Below are 22,423 nucleotides of genomic sequence, written 5' to 3'. Positions count from 1 at the left end.
CAGGCAGTATAGCGATACCAGATTTCAAACTATATTACAGAGCAATAGTGACAAAAACAGCATGGTACTAGTACCAAAACAGGCGGGTGGACCAATGGTATAGAATAGAGGACACAGAGACTAACCCACAAAGTTACAACTATCTTATATTTGATAAAGGGGCTAAAAGCATGCAATGAAGGAAGGATAGCATCTTCAACAAATGGTGTTGGGAAAACTGTAAATCCATATGCAACAAAATGAAACTGAATCCCTTTCTCTCGCCATGCACAAAAGTTAACTCAAAATGGATCAAGGAGCTTGATATCAAATCAGAGACTCTGCGTCTGATAGAAGAAAAAGTTGGCTCCGATCTACATATTGTGGGGTCGGGCTCCAAATTCCTTAATAGGACACCCATAGCACAAGAGTTAATAACAAGAATCAACAAATGGGACTTAAACTAAAAAGTTTTTTCTCAGCAAGAGAAACAATAAGAGAGGTAAATAGAGAGCCTACATCCTGGGAACAAATTTTTACTCCTCACACTTCAGATAGAGCCCTAATATCCAGAGTATACAAAGAACTCAAAAAATTAGACAATAAGATAACAAATAACCCAATCAACAAATGGGCCAAGGACCTGAAGAGACACTTCTCAGAGGAGGATATACAATCAATCAACAAGTACATGAAAAAATGCTCACCATCTCTAGCAGTCAGAGAAATGCAAATCGAAACCACCCTAAGATACCATCTCACTCCAGTAAGATTGGCAGCCACTATGAAGTCAAACAACAACAAGTGCTGGCGAGGATGTGGAGAAAAGGGTACACTTGTACATTGCTGGTGGGACTGCAAATTGGTGCGGCCAATTTGGAAAGCAGTTTGGAGATTCCTGGGAAAGCTGGGAATGGAACCACCATTTGACCCAGCTATTGCCCTTCTCGGACTATTCCCTGAAGACCTTAAAAGAGCATGCTACAGGGATACTGCCACATCGATGTTCATAGCAGCACAATTCACAATAGCTAGACTGTGGAACCAACCCAGATGCCCTTCAATAGATGAGTGGATAAAAAAAATGTGGCATCTATACACAATGGAGTACTATGCAGCAATAAAAAATGAAAAAATCATAGAATTTGCAGGGAAATGGATGGCACTAGAGCAGATTATGCTTAGTGAAGCTAGCCAATTCCTAAAAAACAAATAACAAATGTCTTCTTTGATATAATGAGAGCAACTATGAACAGAGCAGGGAGGAAGAGCAGGAAGAAAAGATTAACATGAAACAGAGACATGAGATGGGAGGGAAAGGGAGGGAAAAGGGAAATTGCATGGAATTGAAGGGAGACCCTCATTGCTATACAAAATTACATATAAGAGGTTGTGAGGGGAATGGGAAAATAAACAAGGAGAGAAATGAATTACAGTCGATGGCGTAGAGAGAGGAGATGGGAGGGGAGGGGAGGGGGGATAGTAGGGGATAGGAAAGGTAGCAGAATACAATAATTACTAATAGGGCATTATGTAAAAATGTGGATGTGTAACCGACGTGATTCTGCAATCTGCATTTGGGGTAAAATTGGGGGTTCATAACCCACTTCAATCTAATGTATGAAATATGATATGTCAAGAGCTTTGTAATGTTGTGAACAACCAATAAAAAAAAAAATAAAAGTCAAAAAAAAAAAATAGAAACTGCTCATATAAGTAACCCAGTCAGTGGACTTGGTATTTTGTACACAAGTGGATCCAAGGGATCCATAGAATCAGTCTCTCAAGTAGATACCCATTGGGAACTGTTTCAGTGCTCTGGCTTGTGTGGGGCCTTGGCAAGGGAACAGCTGAAGCACTGTGTATTGTGCGTTGAAGTTGTGCATGAGGATTCCAGTTTGGAGCAGATGCAAGCTTGATTCTTCTTGAACGGGTTCTTGATTGCTGCTGCGATTGTCTGAGGATTAGTTATGGCCAAAACCCTCTATGAAGCAACAAAGGGCGGGTAGGGGGAACTGGAGCCTCTGATGTGGGGACCAACACAACAAAAAGTCTTTGAGGACATTAAACAAGCACTCACCAGTGTGCCTGGACTAGGACTCCCTACTCTCACAATCTTTTCTTTCTGTATGTCCATGAACAGTCTGGAATAGCTGTAGGAGTTCTAACTCGAATACTGGGGACATGGCACCATCTAGTGGCCTATCTTCCTAAGCAGCTGTGATCTGGGGCTCAAGGCTGGCCACCTTGTCTACAGGGCTCTTGCAGCCTGGGCTCTTCTGGTGGTGGAAGCTGACACTGACTATAGGACAGAAACTGACAGTCTAGGTGCCCCACTCTGTACTGATGCTGTTAGAATTCAAATGATAATATGGCTACTAATGCAAGGATGATCCGATACTGGGGCATGTTATGTAAAAATCCACATGTCCACATTGAAGTTGTCAGGACTCCTCTAAACTCAGCAACTCTGCTGCCCATTGGGACTGGACAGCCTAATCACAACTGCACTGAGGTCATCTCTAGTAAACCAGACCTGACAGAGCAGCCCCTTAAAGACCCTGATGTGCAGTACTTCACAGATGGAAGTAGCTTTACAGAAGGTGGAGTATGTCTTGCTGGACATGCAGTGGTCACTGTGGACTCCACTGTTGAGGCAGATCCTCAGCTTTAGGGAACTTCAACACAAAAGCAGAACTAATCTCTCTGACTCAGGCACTCCAATTGGCACCAGGAATTGGTGGCAATATTTACACAGACTCAAAATATGCCATTACCACGTTTCATGTTTATGGGGCTTTAGATTAGGAAAGGGAGATAATTAATTCAGGAAGAAAAGACATAAAACATGGCCAGGAAAAGATCTTTTAGATGCAGTAGGGTCACTCAAAAAATTGTGGTTATGTACTGCTGTGGCCACCAAAGGCACCATTGCCACCATTGCTCAGGGCAACCAAAGAGCAGACCAAGAAGCAAGATTTGCAGCTTGTAAAAAGCAGACAGAACATCCAGCTCCCAATCTTAGACACTGATCTTCTCCCTAATCCTCTAACAGAATGTGAACTATAGTAATCCCAGCAGAAAAATAATTAGTTTAAGACTGAAAAGGGAAGCTATCTCCCAAGTGGATGATGGAGATTTTCTGATGACAGGTTAGCCATCTCTGAGACTGCAGCCTCTGCCATAATCACACAGTTCCATAGGGGAACATACATTGGCCAAACAGCACTCAAGTCAGCATTTGTACATAAGCATCTGCTGTGTGATTTGTGAGCAATGGGAAACTTGTACCTGCAACACCCATACCAGGGGCAAGGCATCCACCAGGAATCCAAACTATAGAAGAAGCACCTTTTGAAGACCTAAAACTAGACTTTACTGAACTACCATGTTCATGAGGCTATAAATATCTTTTGGTTTTTGTGTGCTCGTATGCCGGCTGGGTGGAAGTCTTTCCAACTGGCACTGAAAAGGCTCAAGAGGTAGCCAGGATGCTCCTCTGGGAAACTGCTCTCAGATTTGGCATCCCAGTAACCATTAGCTCAGACAATGGGCCAGATTTTGTGGCAGAGATGATACAATTATTGCAAAAGTTTAAATATTAGATGGAAATTACATACTGCTATAGGTCACAAAGTTCTGGTAAAGTAGAAAGAATGAATACAACTTTAAAGGCTCAGATGGGTAAACTGTGTCAGGAAACTCACCTGCATTGGGATGAAATCTTCCCTACTGCACTTTTGAGAATTATATCCTCTCCCATTAAGAGGACTGGATAGAGTCCTCTTAGAGGCTGGGAGAGCCCTATGAGACAATGTGTGGGAGACTTCTTCCACTTACTAGGGGATTGCAGGAAATAGAGAATTAACATTAAGACAACCGCTTCAAGCTTTAGGAAAACACAGACTCTCAATCAATGGGTCAGGGAAGGTTGCCAGTAAGTTTGACCACAGGTGCACCCTCCTTCAGGCGTGGAGATTCAGTCTAGGTCAAAGGATAGATTATTCCACCCTTAAAACCTCTTTGGAAGGGTCCTTGCACTGTTATTTCATCCTCCCCAACTGCAGTGAAAGTTGCAGATTCAGGCCCCTGGATTCATTACACCAGGCTCAAGCCCACAGCCATGGACTGAAAGTGCACTCCAGATCCCACTGCACCTTGTAAGCTGACCATCTAGAGGAAGGAAACAGCAGACAAGCTTGAGGATCAGAAGGACAATAGCCCTGCTGCGGTCACTCTGGAAGCTGACGAGCCTGCCCATGGCGGAAGCTTGAGGAAACAACAGCCCTACTTCAGCCACTCAGGGGCTAGCTCATCAATGCACGGTGGAAGATAAACTAACCAACAGGACAAATGAACTGTTTCATCCTCTAAGACGGTTCTTATATTGTGATGCATTGCCACCCCTTACTTCCAGCCGTATATATAGTCCTTTCCTTGTTCTTTGCCACAGGACTGATACCAGTAAGTCCTGCTGACTGGACTCTTGGTAATGAAATTTCATTTGTATTTTTTAATTTTGCTTACATAGGTTTTCTAGGCTTTGGTTGGTATTATTAATTTTACTTTATTGACTTACACAGTTTAACCCATGCTAGCCAAAACGTTAATCTATCACTTAGTATGTTTTCCTCTGATAATCTTAGAGGGCCCTTCCCCACTATGGACACATCTTTTGCCATCATGCGATCCATGTGTCCAACTAATTTATTATGACCAAGGGACAGTTCAAAATATATATTTAGGACCTGCACCATCAGAGAGATGCTATAGTTCAGTGGCCACTTGCCTCTGGGAAGGAGAAAGAGTCAACATAGCTAGGATCAAATCCCAATGTGTGGGAGACACAATTTACCCAGGAATTTACCCTCCCACTTGGTATTGCTGGCGACTGGCCACTCAGCCTCTAACGTGGAATAAGAATTTTGATTCAAAAATGAACCACCCTGGGCTGGTGTTGTGGCTCAATGATAGAGCACCTGCCTGGCACATGTGAGGCACCAGATTTGATCCTCAGGACCACATAAAAATAAATAAATAGGGGCTGGGGTTGTGGCTCACAGGCAGAGCACTCGCCTGGCAGGCGTGAGGTGCTGCATTCGATCCTCAGCACTATACAGAAATAAATAGATAAATAAAATAAAGGTATTGTGTCCAACTACAACTTAAAAATATATTTAAAAATAAATAGAGGTATTGTGTCCATGTAAAACTAAAAATATATTTTTTAAAAATATCAACCATCCTGGACTGGTGATGTAGCTCAGTTGATAGAGTGCTTGCCTAGCATGCACAGGGCCCTGAGTTCAATCCCCAGGGCCACAATCAATCAATCAATCAATAAAAAATAAAAGTAAAAATAAATCAACCATCCTGATCCCCATTACAAGCCCTGGACCAGCTGCTAAACTATAAGAGGGTTTAATCCCAAATATTAACCTTCCTTCTTTGGGAAGAATTCCTTTCTGGACATAGCAGAAAGAATAGCCAAGTCTTTGGGTTAAAAATTGTTAGGTCTATGGAGCCCTCATGAGTGAATGGCCCTGAACAGGAATAAGTTTAGATGCTTATTTCCTATTACTGTGAAGTAAGACCAGAATTGAACAAAAGGGTGAAAGACCTCAAGGCTGGGATCTTACTTCAGAAGTACCTGGAAAGAAATGTAGAAAAGGCAGATTTGGACCCTACCACACCCAGTGTGTCATGAAACCCATGTAACAAAATATTGTTCTAGAACACCTCCTAGTGGACAAAGAAAACTACTTGGTTGTGAACAGATAACCCCTATGGGCTGAGAATTAATGGTCTCAAATGCAAAAATCTCCAAAAGAAATGAGCTCTTTTTAACTACACCAGTTCAGACACTAACTAGATCAGTTCTATTCAGGGCATCCCTGAGATCCATAAAATTATGGAGTAATTCAGTCCAGACTGAATGGAAAGACCAGATGGGCTGTTTTGGATCTGTGGGGAAAAGGCACATACGTACCTCCCAACAAACTGGAGGAGGACCTGTACTATTGGTGTTATTAGACCTGGATTTTTCCTACTGTCAAATAAAACTTGAAAAGACTTAGGTGTTCCCTTGTCTGAAGACTGAGGACCAAAAAAAAAAAAAAAAAAAAAAAAGGTCCATTGGGGATAGATTTGATCTTGGAGGTCAACAAACTTGTGGTGAAGACATCTGGCCACTTCAGAGGATAATTGCCAGTTATGGTTCTGCTACCTGGGCACAGTACAGCAGTTGGAGCTTCAGAACTCCTGTCTATATGCTAAACCAGATTATTCCCTCAAGTGGAGATGTTGGATGCTCCCCCACTCCCATTCTACTGGGACCCAGTTTAGGCCCATCAGTAGTTTCCCCCACTTTGGATTCATGGTGTCTCACAGTATTATGTGCATTGAGTACCGAAGTGGGCCGACAGTGTTGGTTGCAAGTCCTACTAGCCAATTGGTGGGGATAGACAATGGAGGAATGACATCCTCATGGACACCAGGGTGAGCAGTTATCATTGTCCCCTGGTACAGGCAATGGAGACTTTTTTTTTTTTTTTTTTTAATGAAAGCAGAACAACTGCAGGTGATGGCTCAGATCCCAAGAAGTTCCTGGGCCCAGGACCAATAATCCTCACAGGTAGTTTCTCAGATCTATCCACCCAGGTCTTCCTGAGTGATGTGTTCCTTCTGTCTCTCTCCATATTGGGCATATGTGCAATTGGACCTGGGAATGCTTTACCACTAAGCTACATCCCTGGTTCTTCCTATTTTTTATATTGAGACAGGGTTTTATTAAGTTGCTGAGGGTCTAAGTTTCTGAGACTGGCCTCCAACTTGCCATCCTCCTGCCTAGGCCTCCTGAGCTGCTGGAATTATAGCTTTCAGCTACTCTGTTCTTTCTCCTTCTTTCTCTTCTTCTTCGTACTGGGAATTAAACCCATGGACATTCTACTATGGAGCTACATACCCAACCCTTTTATTGTTTTTTAAACATTCTGAGATGGAATCTTGTTAATTTGCCTGAGCTGGTCTTAAATTTGTGATCCTCCTGCCTCAGTCTCCAAAGTCTCTGAAATTACAGGCATGCCCCACCATGCTTTGTCTATCTGATCAACTTTTCCTGGCTCCCAACCTGGCCACAAATTCCTCTTCTTCTTTCCTTCATCCCTTTATATGTTCTTTTTTTTTGTTGTTTGTTTGTTGTCTTAATAAAATCATTTTATTTTTTTTATTGGTTGTTCACAACATTACAAAGCTCTTGACACATCATATTTCATACATTAGAATCAAGTGGGTTATGAACTCCCATTTTTACCCCAAATACAGATTGCAGAATCACATCGGTTACACATCCACATTTTTACATACTGCCATATTAGTGACTGTTGTATTCTGCTACCTTTCCTATCCTCTACTATCCCCCCTCCCCTCCCCTCCCATCTTCTCTCTCTACCCCATCTACTGTAATTCATTTCCCTCCTTGTTTATTATCCCATTCCCCTCACAACCTCTTATATGTAAATTTTGTATAACAATGAGGGTCTCCCTCCATTTCCATGCAATTTCCCTTTTTTCTCCCTTTCCCTCCCACCTCATGTCTCTGTTTAATGTTAATCTTTTCTTCCTGCTCTTCCTCCCTGCTCTGTTCTTAGTTGCTCTCATTATATCAAAGAAGACATTTGGTATTTGTTTTTTAGGAATTGGATAGCTTCACTAAGCATAATCTGCTCTAGTGCCATCCATTTCCCTGCAAATTCCATGATTTTGTCATTTTTTAGTGCTGCGTAATACTCCATGGTGTATAAATGCCACATTTTTTTTTTATCCATTCATCTATTGAAGGGCATCTGGGTTGATTCCACAGTCTAGCAATTGTGAATTGTGCTGCTATGAACCTTGTATATGTTCTTAAGAAAAATGTTTCCTTATTTTTTTTTCTTTGACTTCCTTAGAATTCTTCTTTGTCTTCCTCAAACCTAGTCTTAGTTTCTTCATGATAGAGTAAAGTACATTAGGCTCAGAACCCATTCCTTCCCTTGCTTTCAGAATACGGAGAAATTGACTATTAGACCCTCCCAAGACAGGGGAAAATCATCCTATATTAATTGTTCTTATCACGATCATAATGATATAACATAAAATTATTTTTATAGCATTTTGTATTATTGTGTTTAGATATTGTTGAGTTATAAATGCAATAATATTGTTATTTTCTCATAATCATATTGTTATATACTTATATAATGATTTATAATATGAATTGTTATATTTTAATGTATAATATTATTTTTATTATTTTTTTTGGTACTGAGGATTGAACCCTCAACCCTCAGGGGTTTTCAACCACTGAGCCACATACCTAGACTGCTTTTATATTTTATTTAGAGACAGTCTTGTTGAGCTGCTAAGTGCCTCACTAAATTGAACTCGAAATCCTCCTGCCTCAGCCTCCTGAGCTGCTGCGATTATAGGCAATGTCACTGCTCCTGGCTTAATGTATAATATTCTTATACTATTTTATTTATTTTGTGTGTGTGTGTGGGGGGGAGAATTACTGGTGATTGAACTCCTGGGCACTCAGCCACTGAGCCTCATCCCCAGCCCTGTTTTGTGTTTTATTTAGATACAGGGTCTCACTGAGTTGCTAAGCACCTTACTTTTGCTGAGGCTGGCTTTGAACTCGTGATCTTCCTGCTCAGCTTCCCAAGCTGCTGGGATTACAGGCTGTGCCTCTGTGCCCAGCTATCTTATACTATTTAATGTAATACATTTTTTCTTTTCTTTTCTTTTTTTTTTTTTTGGTACTAGGGGTTGAACTCAGGGGCACTCGTTCACTAAGCCACATCCCCAAACCTTTTTTAAAATTTTATTTAGAGACAGGGTCTCACTCAGTTGCTTAGCACCTGGCTTTTGTTAAAGGTGGCTTTGAACTTGGGATCCTCCTGTCTCAGCCTCCCGAGCTGCTGGGATTACAGGCATGCCCAGCTTAATGTAATACATTTAAAAATCTTGGTTTGATATAAATATAAAAATTACTTTTCTGTATTATTATATCATTATTATATGAAACTGGCCTAACATTCTTTCCTTTCCATACAACCTACTGTGAACATAACTGCCCAGATGTGGGGTAATGTTGGGAAAGTTTCTGAGAATTTGTTTTCCTAATAAGAGGGTATTCTGTCATAGTTATCTGTTTTAGTCCTCTAAAAGAGAATTTGAATTGATTTTTTTTTTAAAAGAGAGAGTGAGAGAGGAGAGACAGTGAGAGAGAGAGAGAGAATTTTTAATACCCATTTTTTTTTTAGTTCTCGGCGGACACAACATCTTTGTTGGTATGTGGTGCTGAGGATCGAACCCGGGCCGCACGCATGCCAGGCGAGCGCGCCACCACTTGAGCCACATCCCCAGCCCTTGAATTGATTTTTTTTAAACTTATCGTTTAGTTAGTAAAATCAAAGAACCTGTTGCCACAATTCCCTTACTCGTTTTCCTTAAATTATCGTCAGCACTCTTGTCCTTCAAATGGAACTCCCATTGCATTTTTAGACAGTGCTCCTATTGAGTAATGTGCATTCAATGAATGATGGGGTTCTAATGCTGTTATTGTCAGTTGTGCTTTTATTTGTGTGATTTCTAATGAATGTCTAGATGTCTCCTCCACTAGACTGTACATGATGAGAGACTGAACCTATTTTCAACTCACCATTATAGTGAAATGTGCCTAGCACCATGTCTGGGACATAATGTTTCCTTAATATTTATATAAATGTTGCTCTATTTTGCCTTTAGAAGAATTCTTGAAAATTTATCTACATTTTAGCAATAAAAATGAAGAAGAATATCAGCAGACCCAGGTTAAAGGTGTCATTTTCCATGCTCCAGCTCTCTGATTTATTTTTTTTTTTGTACTGGAGATCTAAACCAGGGGCTCTTTTACTACTAAGCTACATCCCCAGCACTTTTTATTTTGAGACAGGGTCTCGCTTACATGGTGATCCTTCTGTTTCAGCCTCCCCAGTTGCTGGGATTATGGGTGTTCACCACCTTATTCAGTTTCTCACATTTTTTTTTTGAGCTCGTAAACTCTGAAAGTCTAATACCACTCAAGCTATTTATCTATAAGCAATTGCTTTTCTCTTGCATTTAATGATTTTTCAATTCAATTTAGCAGCTTAGACTGAACACTTATTGTCTTGGGAACATGCTGGCTGTGCTCAGTACACACGAATTATAGTCACCACTCACTTATTTCTTCCCTTGGTGCTGAGACTGAACCTAGAGCCTCTTGCTTGGTAGGCAAGCACTGTGCCACTGAGCTACACTCCCCTACAACCCCCTCTACTCACTTTTTGATAGATTTTATTTTTTAGAGAAGTTTTAGGGCAACAAAAATTTATTGTTCATTTTCAAGTCTGAATCAGTTATTTGCAAATTTAATGAATTGCAGTTTTTCAACGGAACCCATATAGAATGCACATGCATGTGCTTGAGCATCTGTGCATGTGTGCACATACATGTGCGTGCACACACACACACACACACATACACACACACACAGAGTCAGCCCTCTCTATTTTCTGATGTGGTCCTGGGGATTGAACCCAGAAATGCTCTACCATGGAACCACACCCATAGACCTCTTTATTTTTTTATTTTGAGACCAGATCTCAATAACCTGTCAAGATTAACTTCAAACTTGTGATCTCCCCACCTCAGCCTCCCAAGTTGCTGGGATGACAGGCGTGCACCACTGCATGCCTGCTCCACTTCCTTTTTCTAGCATTGTTATAACTTCTTCTGGACACCATTTCTTGGATTAAAGGAGAAGGGGAAACCCATAAACTTCAAAATGCAGCAGGAGCATTTTTATGTCACACTATTAGGAAACATTAAAGGAAAATTTATTGGTCAAATTTTTAGTAAGTTTTAAGCTATTAATTGCTGGACACTTGTCAATTAATATTTTACTTTTGGAGAAAATGTTGGGGGAATAAAACTTTTACTCTAAGCCAATTGAAATGTTTCTTAAGTGGAAGGTTTCTGAATCATCAGTCACATAGATGAAGACAAAAAACAAAGAAGAGCCCTGTATCTTCTAAACACTTTCACTGCTAATCAAAATAGCACCAGGAAGTCAAAGAAGTCAAGCTTCTGTGTGTGTGTGTGTGTGTTTTACTGGGGATTTAGCCCAAGTTAATCTCTACCACATAGTTACACCTCCAGCTCCTTTATTTAAAATAAAATATTTTTTTAAGATAAGGTCTCACTAAATTGCTGGGACTATAGGCATGTGTCACAACACTCAACTAAAGGTTCTTAAATAGGGTGTCAGCAATTATTTATTTATTTATATTTTTGGTACCAGGGATTGAACCCAGGGGCATTCAACCACTGAGCCACTCCCCCAGCTCCCCCCCCCCCCTTTTTTAAAAGAGAGAGTGAGAGAGGAGAGAGAGAATTTTTTTTTAATATTTATTTTTTAGTTCTCAGCAGACACAACATCTTTGTTGGTATGTGGTGCTGAGGATCGAACCCGGGTCGCACGCATGCCAGGCGAGCGCGCTACCGCTTGAGCCACGTCCCCAGCCCTTTTTATATTTTATTTAGAGACAGGATCTCGCTGAGTTGCTTAAGGCTTTGCTAAGTTGCTGAGGCTGGCTTTGAACTCGAGATCCTCCTGCCTAAGCCTCCCGAGCTGCTGGAATTACAGGCGGGAGCCATGGCGTCAAGCTTCAGCAATTATTCTTTGAATTGAAATTCTCATAAAGCATGTCTAGAGACTAGTATAGTAAGTAGTTTAGTCATTTAAAATTATTAAAAATTACTAAGACATCTAACAAAGTATATAAACATTCCATTTGGCTGTATGAAATAAAAACCCAATTTAGTGGGGTTGGGGTTGTGGCTCAGGGGTAGAGCACTTGCCTAGCACCTGTGAGGCACTGGATTCAATTCTCAGAACAACATAAAAAATAATTAAATAAAATAAAGGTATCATGTCCATCTACAACTAAAAAATAATAAAAAAAAAACAATATAGTGACTTAATCAAATTGGGTTTAGTTTTTTGACTAATGGTGCTCACAGCACCATTAACGTCTCAGCTTCCTCTCATTGTTCCTTTTCTTAGAGTATGGTGGTCACCTCCATGACTGCCTCATGGTCACAAAATAGTTGCTTCACCTTCAATACAATATCCACCTTCCAGGTAAGGGGACTCAGAAGAAAAAGAAAGATTAAAACAAAAGCCTAAATCTGTTCTTTTTTTTTTTTTTTTTTTAACAGAAAGCAATAGCTTTCCCAGAAATCTTGCTTCTAGACTTCTACTTATACCTCATTGGCCATAACTTTGTCACATGGTCAACCAGTGGCAAAGAAGAATCAGAAATACATTCTTTATTAGATGTATTTCTACCTCTAACAAAAGGTGAGCACTTGCTGTGAATGAACTATTGGTGAGAGTTCAGCCCACAATTATGCACGAAGACTCTGAGTCCTAAAATGACAATTTGTTTCATGGGGGAGTTGGGAGCCTGGGAAGCTGCAGCCTGCTTTGTTCTTGCACAGCACATCTCTTACAGGGCAGTGTGAGGTTAAATCTTAACTATGGCATAACACATTGAAAACAACTAACTGGTTTGCTAGTACTAAGAAAACATTTCCCCAGTGACAAAACAGGATATGTTCTCATAAAATGCCAGGAAACATACACCTAAAGTACACAGCAGGTAGTATAGTTGGGGCCTTAGTTTTCTCCTTAATCAGGGTCAACATCCCCACAATAATTAGTCTAGTGTCAGGAGTCGTTGCTGTCCTGCTACGTTCAGCATTCCAGCCTCCTTGGCTTCAGCTAATAGACAGGAATTCTGTGTTGGGATTCCTTAGGGTACTTATTCTCTCCATGACTTCAGGAGGTTGGACCCCAACAAGTTTCCCTGTAAGAAAGTTGGGGGAATGGCTATTCAGTTAACAACCTAGCAGTGTCTATCGCCAAAACAGTTTTAAAAATAGAATTCAGAGCCAGGTGCTGTGGTGTATGCAGCTGGGAAGGCTGAGGCAGGAGGATCACATGTTGAAAGCCAGCCTCAGCAATTTAACGAGGCCCTAAGCGACTTAGGAAGACCGGGTTTCTGTTCTCGAGACTAAAAGGCTCAGGAGTCACTCCAATTAAACTGGGCTAACTGGGCTGCACGAAATAACCACACAAGAGACACAAATACCTTTTTCTTTAGGGTCACTGTGAGGGCTCCTCTGACCTTAAGGGTCCATAGAAAGAGAGCGCGAGAGCATGTGCTGACCCCTTTTATTGAGGAGAAGCTATTCAAATGAGGCAAGGGGTCAGGTTTCAGGGGGCTGAGTCTATCTTCATGATGTCCACTGTCGGTAGGTTGACTGACACCTGGGTAGGCCATACTCAAGGGCACAGTAAGAGAAGGGGACACACACAAGGCATTTCCATGGAAGATTCTATCCTAAACAGGGCAAGGGGTTATATTACAAAGGAACAGGTGAGCATAGCTTCACCCATGGGGCTGTAGCAAGACACATCCATGCGTGACCCTCGGACCCAAGAAGGGTGGGGAAAGCTCTGCCACGTTTCTTTCACTGAGCGCCTCAGCACCCAGCCGGGGAGTATAACTCAGTCACGTGTAAGGTTGGCCTCCCACACGTGTCTCAAAATAAAAAATAAAAAGGACTGGGGACGTGGCCCAGTGGTTGATCATAGCTGAGTTTAATCTCTGTATAAATCAATCAACAGAAATCAGAAAGGGTCAATTCACAGGCTTTTTGGAAACAATGAGAAAATAAATGATTTACTTAAGGTTTTGAATAAAAGTTTTTTACAGGCCAAGGCCAGAGATATTACAAGAGATTATTAAAGCTCAGCATAGATGGGCTGGCTTGAGTGAGATTTTAGTTTTGTTTTTGGTACTAGGGATTAAACCCAGCAGGGCTTAACACTGAGCTACATCGCCAGTCCTTTTTATTTTTTACTTTCAGACAGAGTCTTTCCGAGTTGCTTAGGACCTCACTGAGTTGCCAAAACTGGCATGGAACTTGCAGTCTTCCTGCCTCAGCTTCCCGAGTCCCTGGGATTACAGGCATGTGCCACCACACCTGGTGTAATGAACACCTTCAAAAGAATTTAACATCAATGTAGAATTGCTAATTTTTGCTTTTTGTAGCCAAATTTGAATACTGAAAAACAGAAATAAGCCAGTCATGGTAAAAGAAGCACTGTTCAAAGCATAACTTTTAAAATCCATACTTCATTTGCATCTCTTGAAAACTAGTACTTCATAGTATCCAGCAGCCCTTATTACATCCATGTTCTCTACACACCCTCCCTGCCCCATTAACTCACACATTTTGTTGTATATTACAAATACATCAATCCAAAATGGATTGGAACATTTTATTACATAGTCCTTCACCAAAGAGAGTTTGAGAGGTTCAGCTCCAGGATAATTCTTTGATCTTGACTCTTGAAGACCTAGGATTAGGTCTGTGGAGACCTAATCTTGAAAACTAGGTTTAGAAGGGGTTTTCTCTTTGGCATATTACTTCATTCTACTCACTAAAGCAAATTATATGGCCAAACCCTAGACTCAAAGGCAGAATGGAGAATCAATCTCTCTCTCTCTCTCTCTCTTTTGTTATTGTTATGGGGATTGAGCTCAGGGTGCTCTACCACGAAGCTATATCTCAAGCTCTTTGTTGTTTTCTTATTTATTTATTTGGTACTGGGGATTGAACCTAAAGTGGCACCACCTTTCTCCACAGAAAAGTCTTAACTGGGCTTCTCCAGAAATCTTCACCATGGCTGATTTTTAGGACTGTCAGCAAAAGAGTCTCTGCAAAAGAATTCAATGTAGATAAACTTCCTATTTTCATGTTGCCCTGTTAAATGTGATGTCTGTGTGAGGTTGATGTCAAAAGAGATTAACACTTGACTTTAAGAACTGAGTTAAGCAGATTGCCACCTCCCCCCGCCCCCCATGTGAGTGGACATTGTTAGGTTCAGGGCAGGCTGAACTAAGTTGTCTGCAGGGTGGGCTGAATGAATGGTAGCTGTAGGATAACCCAGGGCACTCAAACCCCCCACTGTCTGGTTCTTTATCACCAGTTTGCGTCAAGGCTGAACACTCAACCCCACTCAAGGCTGAACACTCCACCCCCACCAGTCTGATGCAATGGAAACCCACATCTGACCCCTACCCCATCTGCCTGAAGGCAGAAGATGATACCCTTAGCAACTACTGTATGATCCAATCACTGTAGCAACTACTGTATGATCCAATCACTGTACGCCAACAAGGCAGCTTGCAGACCTAAAGACCCCATTAGATTTTGGCTATAAAAACTCCCTCCTGCCGGGCCCCTCTCTCTTGCTCTCTCTTTGTCTTCTTCTCTTTCTCACTGCTGCAATAAAGATCTCCTGTGTTGTGGTCACTTTCCTTTCAGACATCAGGCAACACACAAAGGGTTTGAACAGAACAAAAGGCAAGCATTAGTCTCTGCCTGCCTGCTGGAGGGAAGCACCAATTTTCTTCTGACCTTGGCACTCCTAGTTCTCAGGCCTCCAGATTTGAATTGGGATCCACAGGATTGGTTCCCAAACTTGGAGGTCTTCGAACTATGCCTCCAGCTTTCCTGTTTCTCTGGCTTGTAGGTAATACATTATGTGACTTCTTGGCCTCCATAATCAATACAGCCAATTCCTTATATTCCCTACCCCCCCTCTCTCTATATATATACACACACATACATATATATATAACAAGTAGAAGAAATTACATATATATAACATTTATAAATGTAATATATATATATATATATATATATATATATAATTTCTCCCATTGGTTCTATTTACCTGGAAAATCCTGACTTATTACCTGGAAGGAAAGAGATCTATCAACTGATGCTAAGCACATGCCAATTCTGATTCATAGAGAGACAGTTAAACTTTCTTCAGATGAAAGCATGAAAAGAAGAAAAAGTAGGAGAAGAGCAAAGAATGGGGAGGAAAGGGACAAACACAGCAGGGGTAGTGATGGTAAAAATGAGAAGACCCTGGAGCTTATCTGAAGCAAACATGGATGATGAAAATTATGGAATAACCAGTAACGAGTAATGACAAATTTTCTTTCTAACTTGAACCATTGATTTTAAACAGGGGTTTCCCCTTTAATTTTTTTTTTTTTTTTTTTTGCCTTTTCTAAAAAAATGAAAAGCTGCATAAGACAGGGAGTCCCATTCCCGCAAACTTCCATGGTCCTTGGAACCCAGTAGTAGTGGCTGGCTGCCCTGTGCACTCACTCATTTGCTTTACCTCCTTCACCCTGAAGCTGTGTGAAATGCTTTACCCAGTACTAGCTGTACAGTCAGATGTGTTTCTTGAGCTTCAGTCAGGTTTCTGAAGTGCTCATTCCCTACTGGACATTGGTACAGGGGTCCTGAAGGTACCTCAAATTGGGTATAACCATCCAGGCATACCCGTAACCCCACAACTCAGGAGGCCAAGGCAGGAGGATTGCAAGTTCAAGGCCAGCCTCAGCAACTTAGCTTGGGCCCTAAGCAAGTTAGTGAGACCCTGTCTCAAACTAAAAAACAAAAAGAGCTGGGGAAGTAGTTCAGTGGGGGTTAAATCTCTAAAACCCTACCCCATCACCCCCATAAAAGAAAGACCAAGACCTTTTCAGAAACAGTGTTAAAACTTGGGCTGGGGTTGTGGCTCAGTGGTAGAGCACTTGCCTGGCATATGTGAGTCTCAGCACCACACATAAATAAATAAATAAATAAGGTGTTGTGTCCATCTACGACTGAATAAATTTTAAAAGAAGGACTATACCAACTTAAGAGGCTGGTGGGAATATAACTCAGAAGTAAAGCCCTTGCCTAGCATATGTGAGGCTCAGTAGTGGCATGTGCTTAGCATGAGCCATGTTCAATCCCCAACACCACACACACACACACACACACACACACACACACACCAAAGTAAAAGAAAAATAAAATAGAAGGACTAAAGTAAAAAAAGAAGGTATGTGAATTGATAAACTTTCAAGTTAATTCTATCCCCAATGAGTCCATACATTTGAATGTAATTTTCAAAAAAACGTTCCATTGGATTGCTTGAGGAATTGAAAAATTAACTTTAAAATTTATATGGAAAAATAGAGGAGATTCATGATAATTAAGTCAATTATGTCTTTTTTTGTGTGAGTGGTGTTGGGGATTGAACATGGCTCATGCTAAGCACATGCCAATACTGAGTTATACGCCCCCTAATGCCACTAAGCCAATTTTACTTATTTATTTTTTGGTACCAGCGATTTGAACCCAGGGTCACTTTACCACTGAACCACATCTGCAGCCTTTGTTATTTTTACTTCGAGACAACTTCTCACTAAGTTGCTTAGGGCTGTGCTAATTGCTGAGGTTGGCCTTGAACTTGCAACCCTCCTGCCTCAGCTACCCCAGTCACTGCAATTACAGTCATGTGCCATCATATCCGGCCCATTAAGTCAATTTTGAAAAAGAAAAGCAGAGTGAAGATTTACCTTATCAGTTATTAACACAATACATAGCTCCTCAGCTTCCCCAGGGTCTGGGCACTGGTGATGATTGACCCTGGTATCCCAGGAAAAATGGAATGATTTAATGATGCTGTGCAGCAGTCATCTAATTTGGAAATCTTCTGTCTGTGGATTCCAAGAATTTGCTAAGATATGGAGGAGCCTCAGAAAAATGACCCAAACATGGTGAGCCTTGTCAAAGATGTGTGTCTCACAAGCACTGGCCCTTAGGTTTCTGTTAGTGAATTTTCTTGCCACTGCTGTTCTGACATTTTGGTTAACCACACAGTTTCTGTGGGTACTGCCTAGTTTGATGGTGGAGAAAGCTGAAGGAAAGGGAATATAGACAATAATGGGAAGTTTTGGGTGTGGTGATGCATGCTTGTAATCCCAGCAGTTCCGGGGTTTAGGTAGGAGGAGTGTAAATTCAAGGTCAACCTTGGCATTGGCGAGGCCCTAAGCAACTTAGAGAGACCCTGTCTAAAAAATAAAAAAAGGCTGGGAATATAACTCAGTGGTAAAGTACCCCTGGGTTCAAACCCTAGTACCAAAAGAAAAACACGGAAGTTTGACCTCTGGAAAATCTCAGGCCAGCTTTCTGAAACCAGTATCTAATTTAAGAGACCTTGAGGAAGGGAGGAAGTGTGTTTTAAGAAGCCCATGATTTAAAGACTAGTGAAGCAAAGGTAGGGTTCATACAGGATAAATAAAGTAAACCTACCCAACAAGAGTATTTTTCTCTCCTGTTCCACAGAGCATTTTCTTTTACTTCCTCACCAAGGGTTCTCTTGTCTGCAAGTCAAATATAATTAATTAGTCCTCTTTCCAGGGTGTCTAAACTCATGGAGTCAGCAGACCAAGTAAGCAGGGCATCAGAATACAACGTTCTAGTTCTAAATTATCATTATCTCTACAATCCCTGGCAAATCATTTCCAGATGTGACTCAGTGTTCACATGTGGAAAATACAGAGCTGGGAACTGAACTCCAAACAAAAGGTTTTTCTCAAAGACGGTCGGCATGTACAGAAATTTTTACCTCGCTAGACCTTCTACAACCACTTTCCTTCCACCTCTCCACGTCCCCTTGTGCAGCCCCGGCACGCAGGATGGAGGTGCGCAAATGTACCAAAAGGCCCTTCCCGCTTCCCGTCGCTTCCTTTTTCGTCTTGGCCCCGCCCACCTCCGGTAAATTGTTTCCGGTTCTGCTCGGGAACCGCCGAGCGCTCTGTCTTCTAATTCTTTAACCCGAGTACTTCTCCAAGTCTCCTCTCGGCATTTTGGTCGCTGTGAAAGGTTACTGTCAACAAAGTGTTCCGATTTCAAGTCGCGCAGATCGGGCAGGGGCCGTCCTCCGTCCCCTTGCTCATTGGTTCGCCGACCCGTTCGACCACAGGTGATAAGTTTCAGGGCGTCATGGCCAGGGGCCACCGCGGCAGGCAGGGTGTGAGGCCACCTTTCGCAGCCCGCGCTCTCCCGTGGCCCCTGGGGCCGCCGGCATCAATCTTGGTCTGAGCGTAGTGCCTCCGCGCTCGCGGGCCACCTCTCGCCGGACCTCATGGCTTGCGAGGCACCGTCCCCCCCGCCGTCGCCTTCGTTGTCACTGTCACCGCCCACCTCCCCCGAGCCTGAACTGGCCCAGCTGAGGCGGAAGGTGGAGAAGTTGGAACGCGAGCTGCGAAGCTGCAAGCGTCAGGTGCGGGAGATAGAGAAGCTGCTGCATCACACCGAGCGGCTGTACCAGAGCGCAGAAAGCAACAACCAGGAGCTCCGCACGCAGGTGCGCTGTCCGCCTCTAGCTCCGAGCCCCTTCCAGCCCCGTGAAGTCTTCCAAGCCTTTGATGGCTTCGGAAGGGCTCCCTGGCTGGAGCCCAGAACTACTTTATAGAGTAACTGCAGTAAATGAAAGCCTAGAGTTGTAATTCCAAATACAACTGGAGCAAATCTAAGTTTCAGTGTACCTGGTTTAAGAGACCCTCGGGGCTAGCCTGAATTGAACTCCAGTGCTTTGGCCAGACGGTCTAAATTCTCACTTGTCCCAACGCCCCATTGACAGTTGCGGGGTGTGTGTATATGTTTGTGTGTGTTATAATGAGGAATCGAACCCAGAGCTTCACACATTCTAGACGCTGTAACTCTGAGCTACGTCCCCAGCCTTGCAATATTTTTTTTTTAGCCTCACGGTGATTCCCGCTTGTAATCCCAGCAACCTTCAGGAGGCTGAGGCAAGAGGATCTCAAGTTTAAGGCCAGCCGCGGCAACTTATCAAGAACCTGTCTTTAAAGAAAAAAAAGGCTGGGAATGTAGCCCAGAGTTGTTGTTCTTGGGTTTTAATCCCCAATACTGCCGAGAAAAAATGAGCTCCGAGTAAAAATGAGTTCCGAAAATTAACTGCTGAGTTGAAATGACTTCTATGCCCATTGGTTACAGTTGTTGACATTATGACATAGATTGTTTTTTACTTTTTACTCAGTGCTAGTTCTTTAATTCCTCTTATGTATAGGAATTGTGCCAGGATTGAGAAATATGGTAAACATGGGAGGAGACCACAATATGATAACATTAAATAAAACTCTTTTATACTTATAAATTGTTAAAATACTGCTTATCTTAAAGATTCTCAAAGAAAACATTTTACTAATCTTCCAAGAGCCAGCATTTTCTTATTAATGTTAACTTGATACTGGTCCATCATAAAAAATGGAAATATGCCCCCCAGCTTCTGCTGGCTTTCTGGTGGGGTTGCCCCCAAGCTTTGCCCTTTAGCGTTCTGGGCTCTGAAACTTGTGCACAGCATGGCATGTGGAAGCTTGCAAACCCCCCACCTCCTAATCCCAGCCAGCCAGGCCCCTGAGATGAAAGCTGCACCCAGGCCAGCACCAGCAGCTCTGCCACAGAAGCAGCCCTTTCATCTGACGCTGCACACCAGCAGTCAGGTCTGATGGTCGATAGCAACCACTGCAGCTGGTGTGGCTGTGGGCTTTTCTGTTAGGCACACACTGGGTTGTACCATCATTGTGGGCCTCAGTGGGGGAAGTATTATTGAGTCCTCTGAGACTGACTTCATTTACTGGGAGCCTCAGGGAACCCAGCCACCACAGCAGAAGCAGCTTGGTGGCCCTTGTCTTTATCAGATAAAAAAGTTTTTGTAGTGTGCCCAGAATCAGGGTGATGTTAAGCTCTGTGAAGATTTCAGTGAGATGCTGAAGTAGTGCAGAATTGCAAACAGATTAGTTAATCAAGAAGTTCAAATTGAAAAAGTGGAAAATCGGCTCTGTTACATTAATATAAAAATGTAATTGATAGTGAAAGTACGAACTGTAAAACCACAATGTAAAACCTCACTTAGTAGCTTTGTTGTTTCTGAATGGCAATGGAAGAGAATATTCTAATTGTATGGAAGTTCACTGAGTTGGTACAGAATTTAGGACTGGGCAGATGTTTCTGTAGCCTCCTTAAACCAGCTGTTCTGATATTTTTTGTAAGTTAATTAGAATAAAGTAATTTTCTACTGGGGGGGGGGAAGAAATGGAAATGTAAGGTGGGGTAGGTGGCTTGTGCCCATAGTCTCCATTATTTGGGAGGCCAAGACAGGAGATCACTTGAACTAGGAGTTCAAGATTAGCCTGGGCAACCTCATCTTTAAAAAAAAATGCTAGGGATATAGCTCAGCAAGCAGTAGAGCTCATGCTTAGCATTTGCAAGGTCCTGGGTTGGATCCCCAGCACCACAAAAACATCAAATTAACTTAGAAATACTAACTCACAGTAGTAAAGTACCAACTTTAGTAGTAATTATAAGTACTAACTTATAGTAGTTAACTCTGCTCTCCTAGTCAGCCTCCCCTGGGAGGGAGGAATTTGGTTAACTGTCATCCCAAATCATTCATGTTTCATTTGGAGCAGTAAAATGTAGGCTTGAGAATTGAGGATGAAATAATAGAAAACCATAATATGTGCAGGATCTGGCTTTGGGGTCTAAATACCTTGTGTAAATTACTTGTCTCTTCAGGTATTTTTATATGTAAAATTGGTCATTAGGATAACTAATTTGTAAGGCAGTGGTGTGAATTATGGAGATGTTATCCAAAGTACCAATAATCTAGTACATGTGATAGTGGAAGCAGCCAGAACCAGAACTAGGGCAAAGTAGTTAGGCTCCTAGGATGAGGAAGCTAAAGGGGCACTTATTTTCAGGTATGGACCCTATACTTTTATGGAGCTGCGAGAGAGTGGCTCCTTAGATTTGTTACCTTAAAGTATCTTGCTTGTTTCACACTAGTTCCAGTCCTGGTAATAAGAGCAGATCTGATAACTCATAAAGTGCTTAGATAATCTATATATAATCAGTCTTACACCTTCCTCTATTTAAGCTAATGTATCTTAAATATTTTGTCGCTTTTTTTAAAAGTTGGTTTCATGCATATAGTAGATATTGTCTCATACTAAGAATCTTTTAGAGAAGCATTAACTAAGGTAGCTACTCATCTGCTTATGGGCATGTCCACACTGTGTTTCTCTGATCAATGCAGTATCCTTTCAAGGGCATTTTAATATATGAGGCATGTGGAAGATAGATGCCCCTCTCAGATGGCCTTGTTCTCTGTTCCCTTCTGCTGCAGTTATTTAGTCATAAGACCACTATTTAAAGAAAACAAATGTGCATTAAGGCATACAGATGGCATTAATGTATTTAAGTGAATAGCTAATTCCAGGTGAAGGACACTGAGTGATACTAGATAATTCAGTATGGATGGAATTTGTAGTTTTTAGATTTTTCTAATTCTCTGTGTGTGTTTGTGTTTGTGTGTGTGTGTTACTGGGGATTGAATACAGGGCTTTATACTTTCTCAGCAAGTCCTCTA

General features: G+C 41.8%; 2 protein-coding genes across 6 annotated transcripts in view; one reads left to right on the top strand and one right to left on the bottom strand.

Annotated features, from left to right (window-relative positions):
- NAIP (NLR family apoptosis inhibitory protein) overlaps window positions 1–18,713 on the bottom strand; it is an 83,021-nt gene extending 64,308 nt beyond the window's left edge. For 3 of the 5 annotated variants that reach the window (XM_081267854.1, XM_081267855.1, XM_081267856.1), the window contains exons 1-2: window positions 18,599–18,713; window positions 18,279–18,353 (exon numbers count right to left, since the gene is read on the bottom strand). The gene's annotated coding sequence lies outside the window, so the exon portion shown is untranslated. The remainder of the gene's footprint in view (window positions 1–18,278; window positions 18,354–18,598) is intronic. The other 2 variants (XR_014018971.1, XR_014018972.1) reach the window with 1 other exon arrangement.
- A 53-nt stretch (window positions 18,714–18,766) lies between these two features.
- AGGF1 (angiogenic factor with G-patch and FHA domains 1) overlaps window positions 18,767–22,423 on the top strand; it is a 48,508-nt gene continuing 44,851 nt past the window's right edge. The window contains exon 1 of the mRNA XM_081268214.1: window positions 18,767–19,339. Within this exon, the coding sequence (XP_081124340.1) occupies window positions 19,118–19,339 (222 nt within the window). The 5' untranslated portion in view covers window positions 18,767–19,117. The remainder of the gene's footprint in view (window positions 19,340–22,423) is intronic.

Source organism: Spermophilus citellus (assembly GCF_964194105.1).
Source record: "Spermophilus citellus genome assembly, chromosome: 1".
NCBI lineage: Eukaryota > Metazoa > Chordata > Mammalia > Rodentia > Sciuridae > Spermophilus > Spermophilus citellus.
Note: the sequence above shows the minus strand (reverse complement) of the source record. Positions and strands in the feature narration are given on the sequence as shown.